This window comes from Clinocottus analis, unplaced genomic scaffold (genome assembly GCF_023055335.1).
Source record: "Clinocottus analis isolate CAN_PGR_092001 unplaced genomic scaffold, fCliAna1.0.p SCAF_5, whole genome shotgun sequence".
NCBI lineage: Eukaryota > Metazoa > Chordata > Actinopteri > Perciformes > Cottidae > Clinocottus > Clinocottus analis.
Genome location: NW_027176207.1, coordinates 21864510 through 21889258, shown reverse-complemented (window position 1 = coordinate 21889258; position 24749 = coordinate 21864510). Strand labels below are relative to the sequence as shown.

General features: G+C 43.8%; 1 protein-coding gene across 1 annotated transcript in view; it reads right to left on the bottom strand.

Annotated features, from left to right (window-relative positions):
- The window catches only part of prkd1 (protein kinase D1), a 37453-nt gene extending 19881 nt beyond the window's left edge, over positions 1-17572 (bottom strand). Inside the window, exons 1-6 of the mRNA XM_068600239.1 lie at positions 17475-17572; positions 7623-7761; positions 2160-2291; positions 1896-2065; positions 1157-1180; positions 733-943 (exon numbers count right to left, since the gene is read on the bottom strand). Of these exons, the coding sequence (XP_068456340.1) occupies positions 733-943; positions 1157-1180; positions 1896-2065; positions 2160-2291; positions 7623-7737 (652 nt within the window). The 5' untranslated portion in view covers positions 7738-7761; positions 17475-17572. The remainder of the gene's footprint in view (positions 1-732; positions 944-1156; positions 1181-1895; positions 2066-2159; positions 2292-7622; positions 7762-17474) is intronic.
- Positions 17573-24749: the final 7177 nt, after the last annotated feature.

Here is a 24749-nt window from a genome sequence, read left to right as displayed (position 1 = left end):
GGTTGCGGTCCGACATTTGGACAAAAAGCCATTTATTCAGTAAGCAAGGAACATTTGCAAAATTGTATTTAAAATATATTTTGAAAAAAAACATTATGCATGTTTTGACAGAACGTTGAGAACTAACGGTTCGTCTTTGACGCCAACCAGAGCAAAACATATCTTAACATCTGACAGGTCTAAATCACCTTGTAGCCCCGCCCCCTAAAGCATCGCCTTATTATGGTCTGTATAGAAGAAGACTTGAAACTAGAGATTGAGACATAAACTCATGTTTACAATGTTTACTGAGGGAATACATCAAGAGAGAAGTAGAGTCACTTATATAGACTTCTATACAACCAGAGGAGTCGCCCCCTGGTGGTCAGGAGAGAGAATGCAGCTTTAACACATGAAGCATAGACTTCTATACAACCAGAGGAGTCGCCCCCTGGTGGTTAAGAGAGAGAGAGCAGCTTTAACACATGAAGCATAGACTTCTATACAACCAGAGGAGTCGCCCCCTGGTGGTCAGGAGAGAGAATGCAGCTTTAACACATGAAGCATAGACTTCTATACAACCAAAGGAGTCGCCCCCTGGTGGTCAATGCAGCTTTAAGAGTTGCCCCTGTGAATTAAGACATGAATCATTGGATTCATAAAAAACAGATGTTGCCTCCTGGACAAAAACAAATCATCCAGATAGTGTCTCATACGTTTCTATTGCAACCCGTTTAAAAGATGTCCACCCACCTTTGCACTGCAGGCCCTGTCTGAAGAGGCCTTTCAGCAGCTTCTTGCAGTGCTGGCAGACGGTGGGTCGGGTGTACGAGTGGATCAGGAAGGTGTGGGGAACTTTGACCTTTGACAGAAAGATCTTGTCCAGTTCGATGGGACGGCCGATGTACGACTGGGAGCTGGAGCGCCGCTCTCGACCGGGAAAGTAATCTAATTGGTTCTTCTGCTGCAAGAAGAGGCGGAGACAACGATCAGGAGACCAGATCAGAAAGATCTTCTTAATTTGACACAAATTTGTCTTTGAATCGAAAAGCTTGAATCTGATCAAATGTCAGATTTAAAATCCCGTAAATAATTAAACGCAACAATGCCACACAAGTTGTAAAGCAAGTACCGTTCCTAAAGGATTAATATTCAGGATACAAGTGGTGTAACTTACCTCCATGCTGGGACTGACTGGAGACTGAACCATGAAAGAGAACAAAAGAAAGATATTAAGATATTCTCTAAACAAGGACGATTGACAGATAGTATTTTACTTTTCACTGAATGACTAAAAACACGCTGACAGCTAATTTGTGCATCTCAAATGCAGAATTGTTGGGCAAACGATTATAAGATTCACTCCTTTAGCTGTTTGTTTGACTCATCTGACAAACATCATCTGCAGTGATATCAGGACCAGAACTGACTCTTGATTTTGTCCTGTGGTGCCAGAACGGCTACACCATCTATGTGTCATCAATATCGCCTTCAAAAAGTACCAAAAGCCCAAATTTTTAATGTGAAAATCATAAATTTCATCTGATGTATCTCTATAATAAGCATCCACACAGAACCAAGCAAGTCTGATTGAGCATGAGCATATTTTATTGGCCAGACCGAGCGATAATTTGACGGCTCGACCCTGAAATACAAGAACGATGATGCTGTGACGGTTCAACAGGTGCACTCGTTGACCTTTAGCCTGGGACCTGTCGGCTTTAACCTCCAGCTTGTACCACGTGTCAATCACCACCGCCGACAAACACGCCATCAAACACGTAGCTAAGACCTCGTTAGCTTGGACTAGAGGCTCGGACCGCTGGCCGCGTGGATCAGGTGTCAGTTCTTGGACTTCCTCACGGGACCAGCCTTTGCAAAACAAAAACAACCACACAGACATGTTGAGGACTGACCAGTAGAGCGTCGTCGGTGTAGAAGGGGGGCGAGGGCTCGGCAGAGAGGGGTCGACCCAGGTTTATCAGCCCCCCCGTCAGCGAGACGTTGGACGAGCGACGCCTCCTCACGCCGCTGCAGTTGTTGGCGATCTTAAAGGCACAGCGCTTGTGGTAGTTGAGACCGCAGCCTGATGGGAAACAGACGGCGGCAGACTCAAGCCTCGATCGCCTCCACGCGAGGGAACGTTAAAGCCCATGCGCTTCTGTCAGGAAGTTCTGTACCTTCACATTTGAGTCCCTGACGAACGAGTCCCCACAGCATCTCGCCGCAGTGGTCGCAGAAGGCCGGCGCTCGGTACGAGTGAACGAACAGGCAGTGTGGACGGATCTGGAAGTCCTCCACCGTCGTGGAAGCTGCAACCAAAAGAAAAGATGTTTTGGATGCAAAGAAATTCAACAACCAGAGAACCGGTTCTTTCTGTCAGGGAAGATGAACATTTTGAGCAAAATGTTTCTTCTGAGCTTTTTAAATTGATTCGTACAGTAAAGTTGAGGCACTTAAAGGAGTTGTACCTATGAGAGACTGAAAGAAGTTGAAGTGGCAGTTTGAAGTGGTAGCGCTAAACTAGTTTGGAGTTTCCGTTGAGAAGTGTGAAGGGAAAGGAGTTGAAGTATTAATTGAAGAGAAAGTCCCAAAGGAGAGGAAGTGTCAGTTGGAATGTAAACGCAAAACTTTACCTTGCTTTCAGTCGAGACGTAAGCATCGAAAGGAGTTGAAGAGACGGTTCGAAGACGATACAAATCGTCATTTTAAATGCCAGCACTGATGGGAGTTGAACTGAAGAGAAAGTCTCAACTGTTGGCTAAAATGAAAGCACGAAGCGTGGGCACTGACAGGATTTTAAACATCAGTTGAAGTGTAACAAGTGAAAGGAGTTGAAGTGGGAATTGAAGTTATGACAGGATAGGACGTGTCAGCGTGATTGTCAGTTAAAATGTACAAACTGAAAAATGGTTTCCGATGAAGCATGAACGGATGTGTGTTAGCAGTGAAAGGAGTTGAAGTGTCACATGAAGTGAAACTTCATGTGTGTGTTTGCAGGATATAGCTATACATTTGGTATGCACCCAGGTTTTATGAATCTTAGTCTCATTTATTTAAGTTAAGTCAAGTAATTAATCAGAAGCATCGGAGACAGAAATTCTTTAAAGTTCTGTATTTTTGCACCGTTACAAACAAAGCAAACTAAAAGTTAACAAACAAACATCGCGCTAGCGTTCACTTTCAAGCAGAATGAATAATAGGATGTGTTATTACTCTGAAGTGAGTTTACAAAATGTTTGGAACGCCGGCTGGAAGTGGAGCAGCTGCTGATCTGGACCGACTGGGCCGGCGGCCATGACGGCCATCTGAGCCCAAAACATCCTCCAGCTGTTTGCACAAAAACTCAGCGGGGAAGTCGAGCAACCAGAACTCCCGCTGACGGACCCACAACACCAGGGAGGGAATCGACCCGCCGGCCTGAGCGGGTTACAGACGCGGATGTCTTAGTTTTACTGATCTGCAACAAACAGTCGGGATCAGAATAATGTATTGGCCGAGTACGTCGCATGTAGGAGGAATAAACAGACGTAGAGCAAAACAATAAAATACAAATAAAATATTAAAACAATAAATACAATGCAGAACAATGAACATATATGAAGAATAAACCAATAAAATAATAATATAAAAAAATATAAAAAAGATAGATAGATAGATAATAAAACAATACAATAACATACTACAGACCTATAAAATAAAACAATGAAATAAAAACAATAAACAGAGTGACAGTTGATGACAGTTTATCACCCTGATGACAGTTTATCATCCCGATGACAGTTTATCATCATGATGACAGTTTATGACCCTGATGACAGTTTATCACCCTGATGACAGTTTATCATCATGAAGACAGTTTATGACCCTGATGACAGTTTATCACCCTGATGACAGTTTATCAACCTGATGACAGTTTATCATCCAGATGACAGTGTATCATCATGATGACGGCTCCACTATATTCCATCAACTTAACTTTTAGTTTATTTTTGAAAAAACTGTTTTCATACAGGCGAACGCACTGAAATTAAGGGAGTAACTTCATGTGAGGATGCGTTGAACAGCGAGACTCACTGGTGTGTCTTAATGGAAACACACACACAGACACACACATATTCAATAAGTAGATACATTCACTGCTGCTTTGCGTCTGAAAGATGTTGTAAATATGTCTCCAGAGTTTCTTCAACTCGCCAGCGATGGAGAGAGAGAGGGAGATCAACAGAACAACGGAGACAAAGCGTAATGAATGGGTTGTTAGCGGCTATTTTGTAAATGTTTTGGAGGTACGAGAGGCTCTCAGCGGGCGCAGATGGACCCAGTGTTTGTTTGGTCGGCCAGCAGGCTTGGCAAGGCATGATGGGTAGTTTGGGATATCGTTTTTCTGTCTCTCTCTCTCTTGCCTTTTTTCTTTCACACACACAGACACACACACACACTCGCCCTGTGCTGTGGTCCTCCAGTAGAATACGGCTCTGATTAGACATTCTGCTGCAGGAAATTACCTCCATTTATTCAAATTATTGTTTATGCCTTTTGTTTGGAGGGCCAACATACGTTTGGAAGTCTGAACAAGCTCCCAAACTGTTATTATATGCTTCAGAAAATTACTTATGTGTGTGTAAGTGTGTGTATGTGTGGGTTTCCTAGGTAGTCCTTGTCTGAGTATAAATGCCTGTGTTTATGCGTGTGTGTGTGTGTGTGTGTGTGTGTGTGTGTGGTGGTTTGTTAACCCACAATCCAGACAACAAACACCGCGGGTGGAGGATCTGCTATCCAGCGTCGGTGTAATAATAATAACAACATTTATGTTTCAGCCGTTGGGCTCGATGACTAATTGAACCATCAGAGTGAACTTTAATTATTTATGAACCTCAGTCTAAAATCACACAGTAAAAAAACCTTTATTTACATTTCAGCATCTAATAATGCTCACAAATCAAAGAATATTGTTAAGTTTTTGTTTAAAGCGACACGTCTTCATACCTGTTTTCCAAAAAGTCCAACAAACGACCTATACGACCAATTGGAGTATATATATATATATATATATATATATATATATATATATAAATAAATAAATAAATAATGACCACAAAATCTTAACAGCACATTAAATATGTAATTTTAACACAACACATTACTTGGTTACAGTGTGTTTAGTGAAGACGCTTTGTGTTAAAACAATGCAACGTAACTTATGTGGATTATTTAATGTAAAATAAATCAATGTTGACTTCTCGTCTCTTCTGAAAAGTTACTTCTCGTTGTGAATTTGTTTCCGAAAATTTTTTTTTAAAAAATAAACGTTTGTCTTCACAGTTAAAATAAACTACGAAAGTGCTTTTTATTAAAGTACTGAAGTTACGTGACAAATAAATCAACGTAGAGTAGGTGATCGTCAGTCGGACACATCACAGCACTGAGAACAAGGACACATACTCGCAGATATAATTACAATCTGGACGATTATTTAAAAGTTGTAAAATGGACAACCTGTGAAGGTTTACTTGTTATTTAAACTTTTTTAATTTGCCTGTAATGAAAAGTGATAACTCAAAGCAGCGGTACGGAGCAGCGGTGACATCCCGTCATCCTGCAGGTTCTTTGTGGATTGTATCAACTTTAATGTTCGCTGATGAAAAACAAAAACAACAACACGGTTTATTAACAAGCTCTCTGGTTAAAATGCCAGCCGATACAAACCTGTCTGCATGAGTGTTTGTGGAATTATCAGGTTGTTTTTTCTTTGTGACCAATCAGCTCTTTTGGCTGGAGTTCCTTGTTACACCGTACAAAGTCAATTTCCTGTTTGTTTCCACACACTTCGAGCTGTCGCCGGGACTGACAGGGAGCTGTTAACAAAAGCGTTTTTTTACCGAGTGTTGAGTGAGGAAAAGGAGGAAGAGGAGGGAAGATGAAGAGGTAAATAATCAGGAGAGAGGGGTATTCTCTATGTTCTCCTTTTAGTGTTTTTAACTCAGTGCAGAATGAAAAACTCACGTCAGCGCATTCAAATCAACTAATACTTTAACTTCTTCCAGTACTTTGAAAAGTCATCTGCCACTTCAACTGCTTTCAGTGTTTGAATTTGATCTTCAACTTGAAGGTCGGCTCTTTCCGCAGGAAGCTGATGAGGGTTAGTTTGTTAGTTTATGTGCTGAGAAGTAAAATAACTGTGAGAGGGAGACACACGCAGCGGAATAATATTTTACAAACATCTTTTAGTTTAATTGTGCGCTTTATTTAGAATATGCTCACTGGAAAATATGACGGAAAATAATAAAACGTTATCTCGCTCTGTTCAAAGCCACCGGACTACGTTGACAAAAACGGTGTTTGGAGGTATTGTGTTTATATTACAAATGTTGTGTGTTTATACACAATATGGAGCAACATCCTCACGCAGGAAACAATAAATCATGTGGATTTTTTTTAAAGGAAATAACATTAATATTAATAATAATAATGAAGCCACTCTTCATATATTTTCCATTAACTTGAACGCCTTTCAGTGTTTAACATTAATCAACAAATTCACAACATTTATTTCAGCTCATCTGTCATTTCAAAGCCAGCTATCACTTCCTGAAAAGCACCAGAAAAACAAGCCCTTGTTATTTTATTTTAATTTTGGTTTTTGAGAATAATGCTTTGTTTATTAATTCATTAATGATATGATTGTTTTAGATTTTTTTTAACAAAACTAAAGTTGTAATAAACCGTAACTATCCCTTAAATTGAGGAACAGACACCAGAAATACAACGAGGAAAACAGTCATTGAAACAAATGTACACACACACACACACACACACACACACACACACACACACACACACACACACAGGGTGACAGAGAGGCAGGAAATTGTGAGCCAGCAGCTGCCGTTAGCGTAGCATGAACACCTGAGTCCTGAGCTGGCCGGCAGCCAGAAGCACGAGTCTGACAGACGAGCTCGAGATGGAAAATCATGTTTATTTACATCTGGATTATTTTAGTTGTTTATTGGTTTGCAGAAGAAGTTTAATAAAAATTAATTTTTTACAATGTCGAATTAATCAGTTAACCAGCGAGTCGATACCTGCACGAGGTCTTCTTTGGTTTTACCCAGAATCCTCTCTTGGGTCATTGTACTTTTGCTTTATGTCATATTCTTTAGTCGGTAATTCACAAATACATGTTCAACAGTTGTAATTTTATATTTTATGTTCATTGTTCTGCACTTTAGCAGCATTTATAAAAGCAAATGTCTGAATAAGAAACACACACATACACACATACCTACCTACCTAACTAACAGGGGACCTTAAAGCTAATCCATCAAAGTGAGGACTTCAGATTCTTGTCATTTTTTTAATATAAAAAAAACACTTTTAAGGTCTTAAACGTTTACTGATTTTAGGTCTGTCACCATGATGGTTTTTTTTTACCAAAACTTTTTTGTTTTCCTAAATTTACCTGCAACCATTTTTTTACCGGTAACAATGTGGGATTAAAAAAAAAAACAACCTTAAAATGTGCTATCACAGTTCACAACGTTCTTAAAATATACTGTATATTCAAACACATTCGTCATCCAGTGATGACGTGCCGCTATAAGCCCCTCCCATCTGTGATGTCACCGCCCGGCCCCTCCTACCTGACAGCACGGCCTCCACCAGGTCGCCCTCCTGGATCTGGGAGGCCGAGCGCAGCAGCTGCAGCACGTTCTCCGACGCGGGCTCATGGCGGAACAGCAGGATCTTCTCATACATGCCGTAGAAAACACACTCTGGAATCTGACGGGGGGGAAAAGAGGACGAGAGGTTTCACCAGCGTCAGTTCACAGAGCGTCCACAGGGGGAGACAAAGCTTCCTGCTACGGACAGGAAGAAGCATTCACTTTGTTTTGTATTTAGAGTTAATAATGCCACACTTTTAATGTTCATATGCTGAGCGATTTCTTTTTTTTTTTATGATTAACGTGAAAAAACACGTGAATAATTATTGTCCTTCAATTATGGTAATGGCAACAAATTAAATCGAAAGAGACGAGAGAGAAAGAAACAATGAGCTTTGATCTCGATCAGCAGATGAATAAATCATTCAAATTATCATCAGGACGGAATAAATTAATACTCGGATGCAGTAAATTTAACAGAGAGAACTCTGTCAAACCAAATCCACCATGTCCGTGTTCCCAACGGCAGGCAATTAAGTGAGGAATCCACGCTGCGATGATGCAATCAAATTAATTAAATGATAGCCTGACAGATTTATTTTGTGATTGGGAAATGAATTATATTCACAGCATTTATAAAAATGTGTACTGTTCATTGGAGTTTTAATGTTTTTTGCTGCCATAAAAATGGTGAAAATGTGAATTATGTCGTAAAACTTACAGCCGCCGATCTCAAAACATGAGCTGAGACTCACATCTGAGTCGTTCAAATTGGGACACAAGTATAAGAGTACACACACTCACATTCACTCTCTCACACTCACACACACACACACACACACACACACACACACACACACACACACACACACACACACACCTTCCTACAATACCAACCGCTGACAAAATACTCCAACCATGTGAGGACTCAAAAAATAAAAAATATGCTTTTAAAAGGTATTTTCAAAGAATATTACTGCACACAAGTAAACTGCCAACACACACACACACACACACACACACACACACACACAGTGGAGAGAAACCACAGGCAGATAAAGGTGCAGTTCGCTGTTATGTTGTGGATCGATGAGGAGTCGCTGAAATGAGCAACACATCGACCGACTGCAGAGCACCGCTGAGACCTCTATCGACCACACACACACACACACACACACACACACACACACACACACACACACACACACACACCACATCAACAACACCAGTGAAGCATTAAACACAAGAATATCCCGCGTTACTCATTAAGTGATGATAAATCGACCAAATATCACAGGCTTTTCTGTTAATAATTTTCAAAAAATGAAACCTGTGATGTCACTCATGTGGTTCCCAACCTCCGGCCTGTGGACCGGTGATGAGACTCACGGGCTTTGCTGCCCGGCCGAGAGAACACAATGTAAATAAATACATGAATAAAGCCGCTCAGTTAGCTTGAAACTTAAATGTTGTGTTTGTTACCTTGAAGTTCCACAACAACAATACAGTGATTCATTAAGGAGCTTTTACTCGCTCATGTAGGATGTTAAATGATTAGTCCAGTGGTTCCCAACCTCAGGGTCGGGCCCCTCAAGAGGGCCACCAGATGAGTCCTAGAGGTCCTTGTGATTTCTCTCCTCAAAAATGTGCAGTAACGTACATTTTCTGCGATAAAAAATATAATTTAAGAAACAAACAGGAGGTAGTTGTGACCGTAGACTGTGCTGTTGCAGCGCTTTGCATTGTGGGTAACAGAATGGGCGAGGTAAACGGGTCCAAAGCTTTCTCCAGTGCTCCTTTAGTATAGAGCCAAAGAGGAAGAAGAGGGAGAGATGAAGAGGATCCGGAGAGAAAAGGAGGAAGCAGAACAAATGATGAAGAGGAGGAGACTCTTCACTCTTCTCCGTCATTAGGCCTTCACCTCTCTCTCCCTCTCTCTGCCTCTCAATCAGATCCTCAACAATACACTTCATAGATGCATCTCCGTGTGTGTGTGTGTGTGTGTGTGTGTGTGTGTGTGTGTGTGTGTGTGTGTGTGTGTGTGTGTGTGTGTGTGTCTCCATAGCAGCGGCGCTAGTCTTGTTGTCATGGCAGCAAGAACTCAAGGCCTCCTCCATCTCGTTCCATTCAATCCAGTTCAACGTGTTCTGTACTGAATGTATTATTCGCATGTATTAGGCTGCAGCTCCGTGACTGTGGCTGCAAGGCATTGTGGGTATTGGAGTCGTGGAGCCAGAAGCTCAGCTGATTGAATCCTGTTGGAGCTGTTTGTGTCAACAAGCAAACAAACAAACACATGACGTTTCCCATCAGAGCATGAACTTAAATATTGATTATGATAACTTTATGATACTGATGTCACTCTCTGTTTGCCTCAGTTCCACTGGCTTAATAATTATACATTATATATAAAAATATTAAAAATTGAAAAAACTTTAAAAACAAATATAAAATATGTGAAATATTTATAACACTTTAAATTTAAAAATATAAAAACAAAATAGAAAATGTAAAAAATTAAAGATTTAATTAAAATAAAAACATTTAAAAAAAGAAATAATTAAAACAGAAAATATTAAAAACCATTGAAAATTTAAAATTTTAAAGTTAGGTTGCAGTTTTTTAAAATTTAGATTTCTTCATTTGAGCTAAAACCATAAATATTTGTGTGAACTTGTTTTGTTTAACATTCATAAAAACAATGGATGTAATAGTTACGATGATTTTTTTTCAGCATGTTTACACAACAATAGATATCTTTGTTTGCACTGACATACAAAAATTGTGAGAGTCCTGTGTGCAATAATTCATTTGGACAATAATGACTAATAGAAACGATGCAAAACTCCTCCACTACGTCTGAATAGTTTACATGTGAGAGTGTTTGGGTGTTTGATGGGAAGAGGAGCTGAGTTGTGTTTCCTGCAGCCGACTGAGCTGCAAACAAGAGATCAATACGACACACTGCTGACACACACACTGCTCACACACACACACACACACACACTGCTGACACACTGCTGACACACTGCTGACCTCCTGGCAGACCAGTCCACCCCCACAGCAGACCAGCGCCTCAGTGCTGGGATGCTTTTATTTGGCTGCAGAAAAGCTGACGTTGACTGAGCGTTAACGCCTCCAAGCCGCTGGTTTATGCTTCACAGCAAAATTAGAGTCCGTTCAACAAACTCTTTTTTTTTTTTTATGAATCATTGACGGACGTTTGTGGACAGAAAGTCAGAATTAAAGACCGCTAATTGACCTTCTTGTCTCCGCAGGGGAAGCACTGACGTGATCAATAGCATCGACCTCCAGGTCGCCGGGTCACGCGTCCCGCCGCTAAGCTCCACCTGCGGCCCCGCCGCCCGCCGCGCCCACGAACAAAAGGTCCGATCGACCCGAGAACCACTGGTGATGACATCATCGTCTCCAGCTGCACGCTCTGACGTCACCGCGGCTCTTTTTCAACACCGCGAAAACGAGCCGCGGGTCCAGCAGACGAGTTTATTCAGACCGAATCGTTTGCCTCTGACGTGCAGACCGTCCTCGCTCAGAACAGCTAATGGGGCTATCGCCATGACGACAGGACATGCTGCGTGGTGTGTGTGTGTGTGTGTGTGTGTGTGTGTGTGTGTGTGTGTGTGTGTGTGTGTGTCATCATTATTTAGTGACATCAGCAGTGACAGCAGCAGATACAGTTATATATCTGTCTTTAAATGTGTGTGCACATGAATGAAGATGTGATATGAGGCTGAGTTATAATGTACAAGTATAATTTATAATAATTATTATAATGTATAAGTATAATTTTGAGGTATTTCCACTTCATGCTACTTCACATACGTTGTACTATTTTACTGCTACTTTGTGATCACTTTACACAAACACACAGTAGAGCGTGTGTGAGTCAACATTGACTCACTTTATTGAGACCTTTGTACTTAAAGTCCCTGAGAGGAACCTTTAAACTGGTCCTCTCTAGTCTCAGTGTAGTCCTGGTCCTCTGTAGTCTCAGTGTAGTCCTGGTCCTCTGTAGTCTCAGTGTAGTCCTGGTCCTCTGTAGTCTCAGTGTGGTCCTGGTCCTCTGTAGTCTCAGTGTAGTCCTGGTCCTCTCTAGTCTCAGTGTAGTCCTGGTCCTCTCTAGTCTCAGTGTGGTCCTGGTCCTCTGTAGTCTCAGTGTGGTCCTGGTCCTCTGTAGTCTCAGTGTGGTCCTGGTCCTCTGTAGTCTCAGTGTAGTCCTGGTCCTCTCTAGTCTCAGTGTAGTCCTGGTCCTCTCTAGTCTCAGTGTGGTCCTGGTCCTCTCTAGTCTCAGTGTAGTCCTGGTCCTCTGTAGTCTCAGTGTGGTCCTGGTCCTCTCTAGTCTCAGTGTAGTCCTGGTCCTCTGTAGTCTCAGTGTGGTCCTGCTCCTCTGTAGTCTCAGTGTAGTCCTGGTCCTCTCTAGTCTCAGTGTAGTCCTGGTCCTCTCTAGTCTGAGTGCAGGAGAACCAGAACCAGGACTGAGGGAACCAGACTGTCAGACCTTGCTGCAGTAAAACGAGAGGTTTTCTAAAGGGACCCTGGTGCTGGAGACACTACCTCTGTCGTCCACAGGGGGCGCCAGACCCAACACAACATGAATCTAATAAGTCCGCCTCTTGGCATGAAGGCAGCCTGGATTAAGAAGGAATATTGTTGGTTTTTTTGGAATATGTGCAAAAAAATCCTGAATATTATAATGCATGTAAAAGGAAATCAGTGCAAACTATTATTTTTTTATAGATTTTGGTGGAAGATATATCCGACTGTGATACTCTGTTGTTCACAGATACGGTCGCTGTTTGAGAAGAACATCAACAGATTTTAAGCAAAGACGGAAAAAAACGAGACTGAGAAGGAAAAAGAGACGAAGAGAAACATGAATGGATGAAAAAAGTGAATAGATGAAAGAGAGAGAACAATGACACACACACACACACACACACACACACACACACACACTGAATGAAGCAGAAGAGATCAGATATGTGTGTGTGTGTGTGTGTGTGTGTGTGTGTGTGTTGTAATGGCCCTCAGAAGGACACTTCACAGCCGCAATCATCATCAGTTGCCAGGCAACAAGGAGAAACCGCTACCGACAGAAACACACACACGGCTTCATTATTACTGTTACAGAGTGGCAGATGTGTGTGTGTGTGTGTGTGTGTGTGTGTGTGTGTGTGTGTGTGTGTGTGTGTGTGTGTGTGTGTGTGTGTGTGTGTGTGTGTGTGTGTGTGTGTGTGTGTGTGGACAGTGACACCAGTTGGACAGTGTTTGGGTCGTTACTGGGAACAAACCAGTGTTTCTGTCACCATGAGATCGTTTTCACTTCCTTTTTTTTAAGTCTTTTGATGAAAAATTTGAAGGTTTTTCGCTTTTGGCACCTAAATCACACAGCCTACCTTCAATAAGACACGCCCACCTTCAATAAGACACGCCCACCTTCAATAAGACACGCCCGCCTTCAATAAGACACGCCCACCTTCAATAAGACACGCCTGCCTTCAATAAGACACGCCTACCTTCAATAAGACACGCCTACCTTCAATAAGACACGCCTACCTTCAATAAGACACGCCTACCTTCAATAAGACACGCCCACCTTCAATAAGACACGCCTACCTTCAATAAGACACGCCTAAGATATGTTGTGACGTCAAATAACAAACCTTTACCATCATCACCTCAATCTGACGGGACAGCCAATGAGCACGCAGCTCTAGAACCTCCCCTTTCCAGTCCCCCGCTCTGATTGGTTCTTAGATCTGTCAATCTAACATGCAGACAAAGAGAAACTTGGAAGTATTTCTTTTTCTGTCAGAGAAGCTGTCTTGATTTTCTGCGAACCTTTTGAGAACATTTATGAAAAAAAATCAATTTCCAGCACACCTGTGCACACACACACACACACACACACACACACACACACACACACACACACACACACACACACACACACACACACACACACACACACACACCTCGTGTTAATCAGTTCATTTTGTGCTATTTCAAAGTGTTAAGCGCTGCGAGCGACGTCCCACAGGCTTTGCTGTGTGAACAGGTGTCGCGTTGACCTGCTGTACTTTATATTCCTCTACAGAATATACAACAACCTGCTAATAAACAACCACACATGTGTGTGTGTGTGTGTGTCACGCAGTGTCATGTCGTTAGGGTCCTGGCTCTCAGGTTTCAGGTGTGTGTTGCGTTCAGGTGTGAAAGTCTCGCTGCGGGGAAATGAGGTGATTTTCACCTGAAATGAGACGATTAGTGACTCTGAACAGAGATAATGGACACGTCACCGTGTGTGTGTGTGTGTGTGTGTGTGTCTATGGAAATGTACACACCTATGTGATAAAATACGCCTCTTTTACGTATCAATCTATCGTTGGTTTGCATTTTAAAACCATCACATTTTGATCACGTGCAAAGACCTGAGAGTCTTTTTTTTAAAATAGCTTTTCATGTCATTTGATACCATCCTGATCCCAATAGGATTCCTGCTCTAATCCCATTCTAATCCTCACCCCAATCCCAAATTTGTACTGGTCCGATCTGGTTTCTATATCTCGGCCTCAACCCCTCATCTTGTCCCAACGCCATCCCGATCTCGTCTCCCAACTCCTGATCCCGATCGCTCCTCAAGTCTATTTCAATCTCAAAACCCCTACAAGACCGTGCACGTCAAAGTACATTCACGCTTTGTTTCCTTCCTTCCAATCCGGGCTAATTGACAGTGTCGAGGGTTCGATGTGCAACATAGATTAAAACAAACTGTGAATCTTTTGGTCCGTGTTTGTTGCCGAGACAGAATTCACATTCATAACAACATCGCGAGAGAGGAAGCGAGCTCGCATTCACAAACTCAACGCTGATTTCTTTGTATCATCTATCACATTCATAAGCACCCTGACACTGTCTGTGTGTGTCTGTGTGTGTGTGATTAGTAGTTTAATTGTGAATGCTTGGCAACAGCTCGAGGTTCATACGGCAAAAGCCAGAAAAACAGACAAACCCCTGCAGAGAGAGCGAGCGAACAAAGGCAGAATTCATCCTGTTTCCAACCAGCGAGCGGCCGAGTGAGTCACCACGCTGACTAACACCGCTTCCAGGCTCACGTACTTTACACATGCAGGGAAACGCCGCTGAAGACACACACACACACACACACACACACACACACACCGCGAAGCCATCTGAGAAATGTTGTGTGCTTTGCAAGTTCGTCTCCAGTCTCGCTCTGCAAACTCCCTCCATCTTCAATCTCAATACTCGCGGCTTTCGCTTGGACTGTCGCGGTGGGTTGAGGAGAGGATCTGGTCATGAAACAGTTCACACTGTGAGAAAGGCGAAATATTTTAGGGCTGTGGAGGGCGGCGATGAATCAGTGCGCTAGATTATCGTCTTTCGAGGTAATCGTATCGCGAAAAAGCATGAAGCCATCTTAACAACGAGCTCAATGCTAACTCAAACTTCTCAGGACATCAGATGTGAAATGTGTTTGCAGGAATATCTTTTTACAGTTTCACACTTTTACGTTACCACCCAGTTCAATGCAATCAATGAACTGGGCTCGAACTGGGAACCTTCCAGTCACAAGCGTCTCCAAGCCCCGTTTCCCCCCCAGAATGCAATGGGGTAACCAACTGAGGACGAGGTTCTGAATATTGTATCCAAGGTCCACTTGGAACCCAAAGCGTTGGTGAAAACTGTTTGTATAGATCTCTCTTTTTGTTTAAAGTTACCAGTCAACACATCTGTCTGACACCATCTCCACCTGGTGTTAGAGTCCACGTCGACCCGGTTTCAGTACCGTCACAATCAGGTCCGGACCCCGTCCTTTGTATCCTGATACCGTTCCAATCTCATCCCAGTCCTCTGCCCACTGGTTCAGTCAGGAAACCACCTGAATACCATTAGCATCAACTTTCCATCAGCCTCTTTTACTCAACATTAAACTTTACGTTTAAGGAACCTCGTATCACGCTCAAGTCCTTGAAAGCTTGGTCAGCGGCCCTCGGTGTCTGATGATGTCACACGAGGCACCCCTCTGATGAGGCACCCTTCAGTGATCAATAGGTAATCAGAGCAATTGACGTCGTATAAAGAGAATGTCTATAGAAGCTATGCAGAATACTTACGACTTTGTGAAGGTGGGACAAAAAAAACACGGCCAAAAATAAACAATAACTACTTTTCAGAAGAGTTGCTAACTACTAGCTAGCCTCACCAACTACTAGCTAGCCTTGCTAACTCCTAGCTAGGCTTGGTAAGTACTAGCTAGCATTGCTAACTACTAGCTAGCATTGCCAACTAGTAGCTAGCTTTGCTGACTACAAGCTAGGCTTAATAATTACTAGCTTGTTAGCTACTAGCTAGCCTTGCTAACTCCTAGCTAAGCGTATAGCTCTACTCATACTGTAAGAAGCCAGGCCTGCAGACACAAATGCAACGTTGTCCAGCAGATTTAAATGAACCATGAGGTCACTCAGTGCTGTTGTTGCTTTTTGTAGTTCAAGAAATTATGTCTCAAACTAAACGAGTCACTTTTAAAATCCATGATTGCTCAGATTCAACGTGAACTTTAGAGCTGCCGAGTTTCATTTTTGCGATTATTTATATATTTAAGATCACTTTTAGTGTTTCACTTATGTTTTTTAATTAAAAACTGTAAACGGTCCAACAGCAACTTAATGGCGGCGGAGAGCAGAACATGCTGCACAGCAGGAGCGCTGCGACGGTCCCGAAGGTCACAAAGGTCACCGTTAAATCAATGACTGATGCTGAGTGTTTCTATGGCAGCATGCCCTGTGGCACCACACCGCATCCATACATGCTATTGAATATGCTTACCTCACACACACACACACACACACGCACACGCACACACACACACACACACACACACACACACGTGGCCTTCGGTCCCTGCATGTGGGGAAATAGTTCCCAGCAGTAAGGACCACTGACATCAGTTTTGAGTCTCTTTCTAGTCGTTTTGAGACTTGTTGTGGTTGTTTGAGTCTCTAGTTGTGTGATTTATAGTAGTTGTGAGTCTGTTTGCAGCCTCTTTGAGTCTCTTCACTTGTCTTGAGTCTCTTGATAGTACTTTGATTTTCATTTTGTAGTCGTTTGGGTGTCAATTTGAGTCTTTTTGTCGTAATTTTAAGTCTCTGTAGTTGTTTAGAGTCTTTTTGTTGTTATGTTAAGTGTCTTTGTGATTGTTTTGTGTCTTTTTGTTGCCATTGTGTGTCTCTTTGTAGTTGTTTTGAGTCTTCTTGTTATGTTGAGTGTCTTTGTGATTGTTTTGTGTCTTTTTGTTGACATTTTGAGTCTCCTTGTGGTTATTTGAGTGTTTTTAGTTGTGTAGTTTGTATTGTCTTTGAAGTAATTTTGAGTCTCTGTGTTGTTGTGTAGTTTGTAGTGGTGTTGCGTCATGTGGTTGTTTTGACTTTATGTTGCTTTGCTTTAGTTTGTTGTCGTTCTGAATCATGTTGTCGTTCTGAGTCAGAGCTCAGACTTGTGTATTTATTTGACAATCTTTAGCTATATTTAACTCACTGTCTTCATACTTTGAAGGTATGCCAATATTTTCTAGCATATTGGAACCAAACAAAACACAAAATGTCATCCATTTAAGTTTGAATTCACCTGTTGCGAGAAGAAAAGAAAATGCTGATTCTGCATATTTTTTTTTTCACCTGTAGCTTCATGCGGGCACTTTAAACTTGTTGCTACTTTAACTTTTTGTCAGATTCCTACAGCTTCCGTCAGGAGCCAGAGGGTCTGTGTCGGCTCCTCTCTCTCGGTTACCTTCTGGTCCACGATGGAGCACGCCGCCTCCCGGACCTGACTGAGGCTGAGCTCTGCGGCGTCCAGCAGCACCGGCTCCCGGCTCAGGCCGATCTGAATGTGGAAGGAGATCACATCGCCGCAACCTCCTCCTCCTCCTCCTCCTCCTCCTCCTCCATTGCCTCCCCCACCTCCTCCCCCGGTGCCGGTGGTGGTGGTGTTGGTCCCCCCTGAGAACGGGAGCGGGCTGGGCGCGCGGATCAGCGGAGGCGCACTCATGTGAGGAGCCTTGTTTTCCCCGGTGGTCTCCAGCGCCGCCGGGAAAAGCAATTAAGAGTCACGGCTGTGATGAATGACCGCGCGGGGCTGATTGATTTGGGAAATCAGCCGACGGGGTCCAGGAGGAAGCAAAGCCAGGAGGAGGAAGAGGAGGAGGAGGAGGGGGCTTGAAGATGGGGACGCGCGGGACTCCTCCAAAAAGAAGAAGAAAAAAAAACGCCACAAAAAAAAAACAAAAAACACAGCCAAAGAGTTCCCGACAGAAACGAGCTGATGAAGTGCAACAGAAGTCAGAGGAGAAGCGACGAAGAGCCGCGAGAGCTCAGACAGAGACCCGGTGAGAAGACGCAGGGAAGCAGGAGAGCCGTCATGACTACATGACTGGACCGGAGAGCAGCGTGGAAACCGTGATGGTGACAGAGCCATGGACGTCAACACAGGCTGGAGAGGAGGAGGAGGAGGGAGAGGAAGAGGAGGGGGAGGAGGAAGGATGAATGGAGGGAGAGATGGTCAGAAAAGCTGAACAATTTCGAAAAAAGTGAGTTTCACGTCAATTAAATGCTAATATTTATTAATGTTATTGTAGTTTTTGCCTGTTGGATGATTAAGTTATTAATTCATGATGTTTGGTTGGATTAATACAACTTTGTTTTAAGTTTAGGTCAAGTTAATGACCTCAAAAAATACTCTAAATAAAGTTATGGGTGAGAGCGTTATCCAGGATTTTATATATTTGTTTTAAGTGATGTCTTTTTAATTCATATTTAATCAAAATTCAATAAAATTTGAAATTTGAAATGTTGACATTTTCTGCATGTTTTGTTTAAATGTTGCTGCGCCACCAGGAGGTTGTCTCGTGGTGCGTTCACTGACCAGGAGGTTGTCTCGTGGTGCGTTCACTGACCAGGAGGTTGTCTCGTGGTGCGTTCACTGACCAGGAGGTTGTTTCGTGGTGCGTTCACTGACCGTTGCTTTCCCTGTTACAGAAAACCGACGAGCCAATCACAGCTTTGTGGGCGTGTCCATGACGATGATGTCATCATCCTGCGTCGGAGCCAGAAAAAAGTGTCAGAAGAGTGTAAAGACGTGTGCGTGATGATGTTCACACGCAGGATGTCCCTCTGTCTGTCCTTCCTTACTTCCTTTCACCCTGCCTCCTTCCTTCCTCCCATCCACCCTTCCTCCTTCCTTGCTTCCTTCCTTCCTTCTTTCATCTTTCCGTCCTTGTGTCCATCCGTCGTTCCCTCCTTCTCTCCAACCATCCACTCTTCCTTTATCCCTTTTTTCTTTCCATCCCTTCATCATCATCATCATCCATTTTTCCTTCCTTCATCCTTCCTTCATGCTTCCTTCATCCTTCCTCCCTTCCTTCCTTCTATCCCTTTGTGTTGGTTGCTAGGAGACACACATAGATATAAACACAAAGACTCCTTGCAGCCGCCCACGAGTCGACCTCATCGCTCCTTTATTACCAGAGATGATGCCATAATTGTGGCATATTGTGTTTCTTTCTCTCTCTGTGTGTGTGTGTGTGTGTGTGTGTGTGTGTGTGTGTGTGTGTGTGTGTGTGTGTATCTTGTCAGGACAGCAGGTCAGTAGATGACAAACTAATAATGTCTTAATAACTAAATATAGTATTTAAGATTTGGATCTTGTTGATAATTTATGGAGCCTGTAATAATAATAATAATAATAATAATAATAATAATAATAATAATAATAATAAATAACAGTTTATCATCACAGGGATTCAGTAGACAACTTTCATCAAAACGTAATCTCTTAGAGCTGAAAGACGGTGAAATATAAATAATTAATAATTAAGGTTCAGTGAGCTGAAATCCGACATGAAATGTATTTTAATCTTGACTCTTTACATCGAGACTCTTGTTTGTCCTTCTGTCATCCATCATCCGCCATTCGCCTTTCCATCCTTCCTTCCTTCCTTCCTTCCTTCCTTCCTTCCTTCCTTCCTTCCTTCCTTCCTTCCTGCCTTCAATCATCTAATCATACGAACATACTTCCTTCCTTTCTTCTGCTTTAATTCATCCATCCATCATACCTCCATTCATCCTTCCAACTTGCTTTGTAGCTCCTCCCCTCAGATGGCACCTTGCCTTGTAGCTCCTCCCCTCAGATGGCACCTTGCCTTGTAGCTCCTCCCCTCAGATGGCACCTTGCCTTGTAGCTCCTCCCCTCAGATGGCACCTTGCCTTGTAGCTCCTCCCCTCAGTGTATGAATAGCTTTAGCTCTATGAAGCCGCTCTGACTAATAATAGACAAAAGGAACATGGTGTTCGTCAAGAGAAGTCCGTATCATGACGTGGTGAAGACTCCTAGACGGATCTATTAACGTCTCCATCGCAGTCGTGGAGGTGTGAAGCTGTTTTTGTCGAGTAGGTCAGTGAAGGCATCGTGTCAGGAGGAGTCAGTGCGAGTGGGCGTCTGGGTTTCCTGAAGGCAGCTTGTTGAGCGGCTGAGTCACAGAGATTCCTCCAGAGCAGCTGACTGATGCTACGACCAGCCTCCTCTGCTGCCGAGTCCAGACAGCACCCGCCTCCACCGGCAGCTCCTCAGGCAGGCACTTCCTGTACGTCAGGCACTTCCTGTACGTCAGGCACTTCCTGTATGTCAGGCATTTCCTGTATGTCATGCACTTCCTGTATGTCAGGCACTTCATGAAATAAAAAAATAAATAAAACTTTGTTAAAATTCAATAACTGCATTTACCGTAAAAGTTGGGTTACAAGCTAACGCTGCTGCTAGCTCCCCGTTGTAGCAAGCTAGCGCTGTTGCTAGCTCCCCGCTGCTGCTAGCTCCCCGCTGCTGCTACAGGCAGACATGACTTTATTGTTTCATTCACCGATGATTTTATTTACAATATTTGTAGCATTTCGTCCGTCTGGCAGCTTCCATAACGAAGTTTCTTTCTCTCAACGACCTGAAATATCGCTCTCATAAACGTTATTACACAAGTAACACCAACCACGGGATTACTGTGTGTGTGTGTGTGTGTGTGTGTGTGTGTGTGTGTGTGTGTGTGTGTGTGTGTGTGTGTGTGTCACAGCTCCTGGAACAGTACGTTCAGCTTTCAGGTCAGACAATAAGCAAACCTGTTGCCACGGAGATCCGTTTAACAACAACTGTGTGTGTGAACGTGTGTGTGTGTGTGTTTATTTCATAGGTCTGTGTGTGTGTGTAGGTGTATGTTTTGTGTGTGTGTGTACGTCATAGTTGTGTGTGTGTGTGTGTGTGTGTGTGTGTGTGTGTATGTGTGTGTGTGTGTGTGTGTGTGTATGTGTGTGTGTGTGTGTGTGTGTGTGTGTGTAGCATTACCTCTCCCTGTAACTCCTCCAGCAGCAACAGCAGCTTGCGTGTGATTGGACCGTTTTCAGTCAGCTGATCTGCTTCTGGGAGAAACAGCCAATCAGACGGCCGATCGCTTGACGAGCGACACGCAACACGAGTTCATACGAACACTGTGAAAGAAATACATTTCATCTTCTAGAATATCCGTGGTCACATGGAGGGAACGTCTGGAAGTCCTCAACTCTTCCTCCAGTGAAGCCTCTGGCACAATGAGAGGAGCAGCCGTCGCTGTTTCCCATGATGCCGCAGCCTGGTGGAGGAAAGAGGAAGTGAGCGTCTCCTCTGGAGCGCGTCCAGAGACTTTAACGCACACAGTTTGACGTCTCGGTCCATCTGTGGGTCCAGAACGCTGCAGGACCCGAAAAACACACGGGCCTCAGTGTGAACAACACGTCTGAGAGTCACAGAGAGGAAACGACCAGGAGGGGACGAAGAGGAGGGGACGAAGAGGAGGGGACGAGGAGGGGACGAAGAGGAGACGAGGAGACGACGAGGAGGGGACGAGGAGGGGATGAAGAGGAGACGACGAGGAGACACTGAGAGTCACAGAGAGGAGACGACGAGGAGGGGACGAAGAGGAGGGGACGAGGAAGGGACGAAGAGGGGACGAGGAGACGACGAGGAGACGACGAGGAGACGACGAGGAGACGACGAGGGGATGAGGAGACGACGAGGAGGGGACGAGGAGGGGACGAGGAGGGGACGAGGAGACAACGATGAGGGGACGATGAGGGGACGAGGGGACGACGAGGAGACGAAGAGAAGACGACGAGGAGGGGACGAGGAGACACTGAGAGTCACAGAGAGAAAACGACGAGGAGGGGACGAGGAGACGACAAGGAGACGACGAGGAGATGTAGAGGAGACAAAGAGGAGACGTCGAGGAGGGGACGAGGAGGAGACACTGAGAGTCACAGAGAGGAGATGACGAGGAGGGGACGAGGAGATGAAGACGAGGAGACAATGAGGAGACAACGAGGGGACAACGAGGAGACTAAGAGGAGATGACGAGGAGACACTGAGGAGACATCAAGGAGACACTGAGGATCAGTGAGATAGTACTTGTGTGTTTAACTCGTGAGCTGTGAGGTCACGGCTCGTGCTCCGTGTTCATCTGGTCTGCTCATAACATGGAGTCAGGTTGCAGCTTTACGTCTGTTTCTAGAGGATGAAGTGAAAGTAAAACAACATGGAACATATCTTTGTGTCAATGCAGCTGTTTTTCTGTTTGTTTGCTATCAAGTGTATTTTTGGGCAACGCAACAAAAAACAACACATTTACAAAAACAAGACAACAGAGACTACCTTTAAAAAAAAACAGAAAGTAACACCAAGTTATACAATCTGTTAAATAAATCATCTGATTAAAAAAACTGTTATTTAAATGTCTGACTTTTTCACATGAGAGTGACTCCTCTCTCTCCTCCGACACGCTCAGACACCTCCAACCGCACACACACTTACTCTAAGTTATTCACGCGGACACACACTGTTCATTCACACTCATACATCACTGGAGCTGCACACACACACACACACACACACACACACACACACACACACACACACACTTACAAACACCACTCTGACAGATTTGACACCCACCACCCGTTGTTACATGTTGCAGCCCCCTCCTCCCTCCAGGGTGCTATCCCCGTCACCGCGGGGTGTGTGAGATGCTGCAAAAGTGCTAAAAAGCCGCCGTTCCTTCCCAGTAAACTTGTTGTATGTTGTTGTGCAAATGTTTTGAGGGGAAGTTTGCCGACGGCGGCGCGCGGCGAGGTACAACAGTAGTCAGAGGGCAAGCGGCGGGCGGGAGGGGGAGGGGGGGGCTCCACGCGGCGGGAAACCGGAATAATAATAAAACATGTCGGCGTGCGGGTCGCAGGCCACGCCCACCTCCGTGTCACAGTTTGTCTTAATTACTTTCTCGTTGTTCAGAAAACAGCAACTCGCTTTCACAAAACATTCAGACGCCGAGACGCGAACGCCATTGTTGCTCCGCTTCTGCTGACGGAGCGTTGCCTTGATAACTGTGTTCCACTTCTATGAGTCTACTCCACCTTTACAAGTCTGTTCCACTTCTATGAGTCTGTTCCACTTCTATAAGTCTGTACCACTTCTATGAGTCTGTTCCACTGCTACTAGTCTGTCCACCTCTATAAGTCTGTTCCACTTCTACAAGTCTGTTCCACCTTTACAAGTCTGTTCCACTTCTATGAGTCTGTTCCACTTCTATGAGTCTGTTCCACTTCTGTAAGTCTGTTCCACTTCTATAAGTCTGTTCCACTTCTGTAAGTCTGTTCCACTTCTATAAGTCTGTTCCACTTCTGTAAGTCTGTTCCACTTCTATAAGTCTGTTCCACTTCTATAAGTCTGTTCCACTTCTACAAGTCTGTTCCACTGCTACTAGTTTGTTCCACTTCTACAAGTCTGTTCCACCTTTACAAGTCTGTTCCACTTTTCCAAGTCAGTTCCAATTCTACAAGTCTGCCCCACCTCTGTAAGTCTGTTCCACTTCTACGAGTCTGTTCCACCTCTATAAGTCTGTTCCACCTCTGTAAGTCTGTTCCACTTCTACGAGTCTGTTCCACCTCTATAAGTCTGTTCCACTTCCACAAGAATGTTCCACCTTTACGAGTCTGTTTCACCTCTACAAGTCTGTTCCACCTCTACAAGTCTGTATACACATAGTTAATTTAAAGATACTTTACAGAGCGTGTCTCATGCTAACAATGCTAACAATGCTAACTGACGAGCGTCCTGTGTCGACGACGCGTCTCTTCACACAAACATCACTTTGATACTTTCTCTGTTTCTGTTTCTACACTATTTAAAACAACACACACACACATTTGAATTAAATCGCACACGTTGTACACGACAACGTTGTGCGTCGCCATCTGTGATTCTTTAATTACCAGAAGAGCAGCAGAGAGATCGTGTTGTGACGATCTCATCAGGAGGCGACGCTCATTGTTTCTAATCCTCGAAGGCACAACACGTCCCGAAGTTAAGTTACACACACACACACACACACAGACACACACACACTGGATTGTGAATATCAGGGTGCCGGCGCCGGCGTTTCCCCGGTGACGTGTATGTAAATATTGCGGCGCCGGCGGCCTCGGCTCTCGCCTCGTTTCCTTTGACGAGCTGATGGAGGCGGCGCCGCACGCCAAGGTGACACATCTTTGTGTTGTTGTGTTGAAACCTGTCAGGTCGCTTCAGATAGACGCGGAGCCCCGTGTGTGTGTGTGTGTGTGTGTGTGTATGTGTTGTTCACGGGGTCAGGTGGGCCGGTGGTTTGAACCCCGTCACTCAAACGCATTCATGGCTTTTTTCACTGGATGTGTCATTTTTTTAGACGATTATGACGTCATGTTTTTCACTATTTTCTGACATTTTATGCATTAATCATTTAAATAAAAAGACAAATGAATACATTGTGTCATTATATTAAAAAAAACATCAATAATATAACAACTTAAACCTCTTCAAATGCAGCAATTTATGAAGAAAATTGCGAATAGTTTGCATTCAACGCAACATAATACTGAATATCTCCTCAACCCCGAGGTCTATTTGAATAATTTAAAAAGCTAAAATATACAGAAAACCCTTCTGGACATCGATAACAAGTTG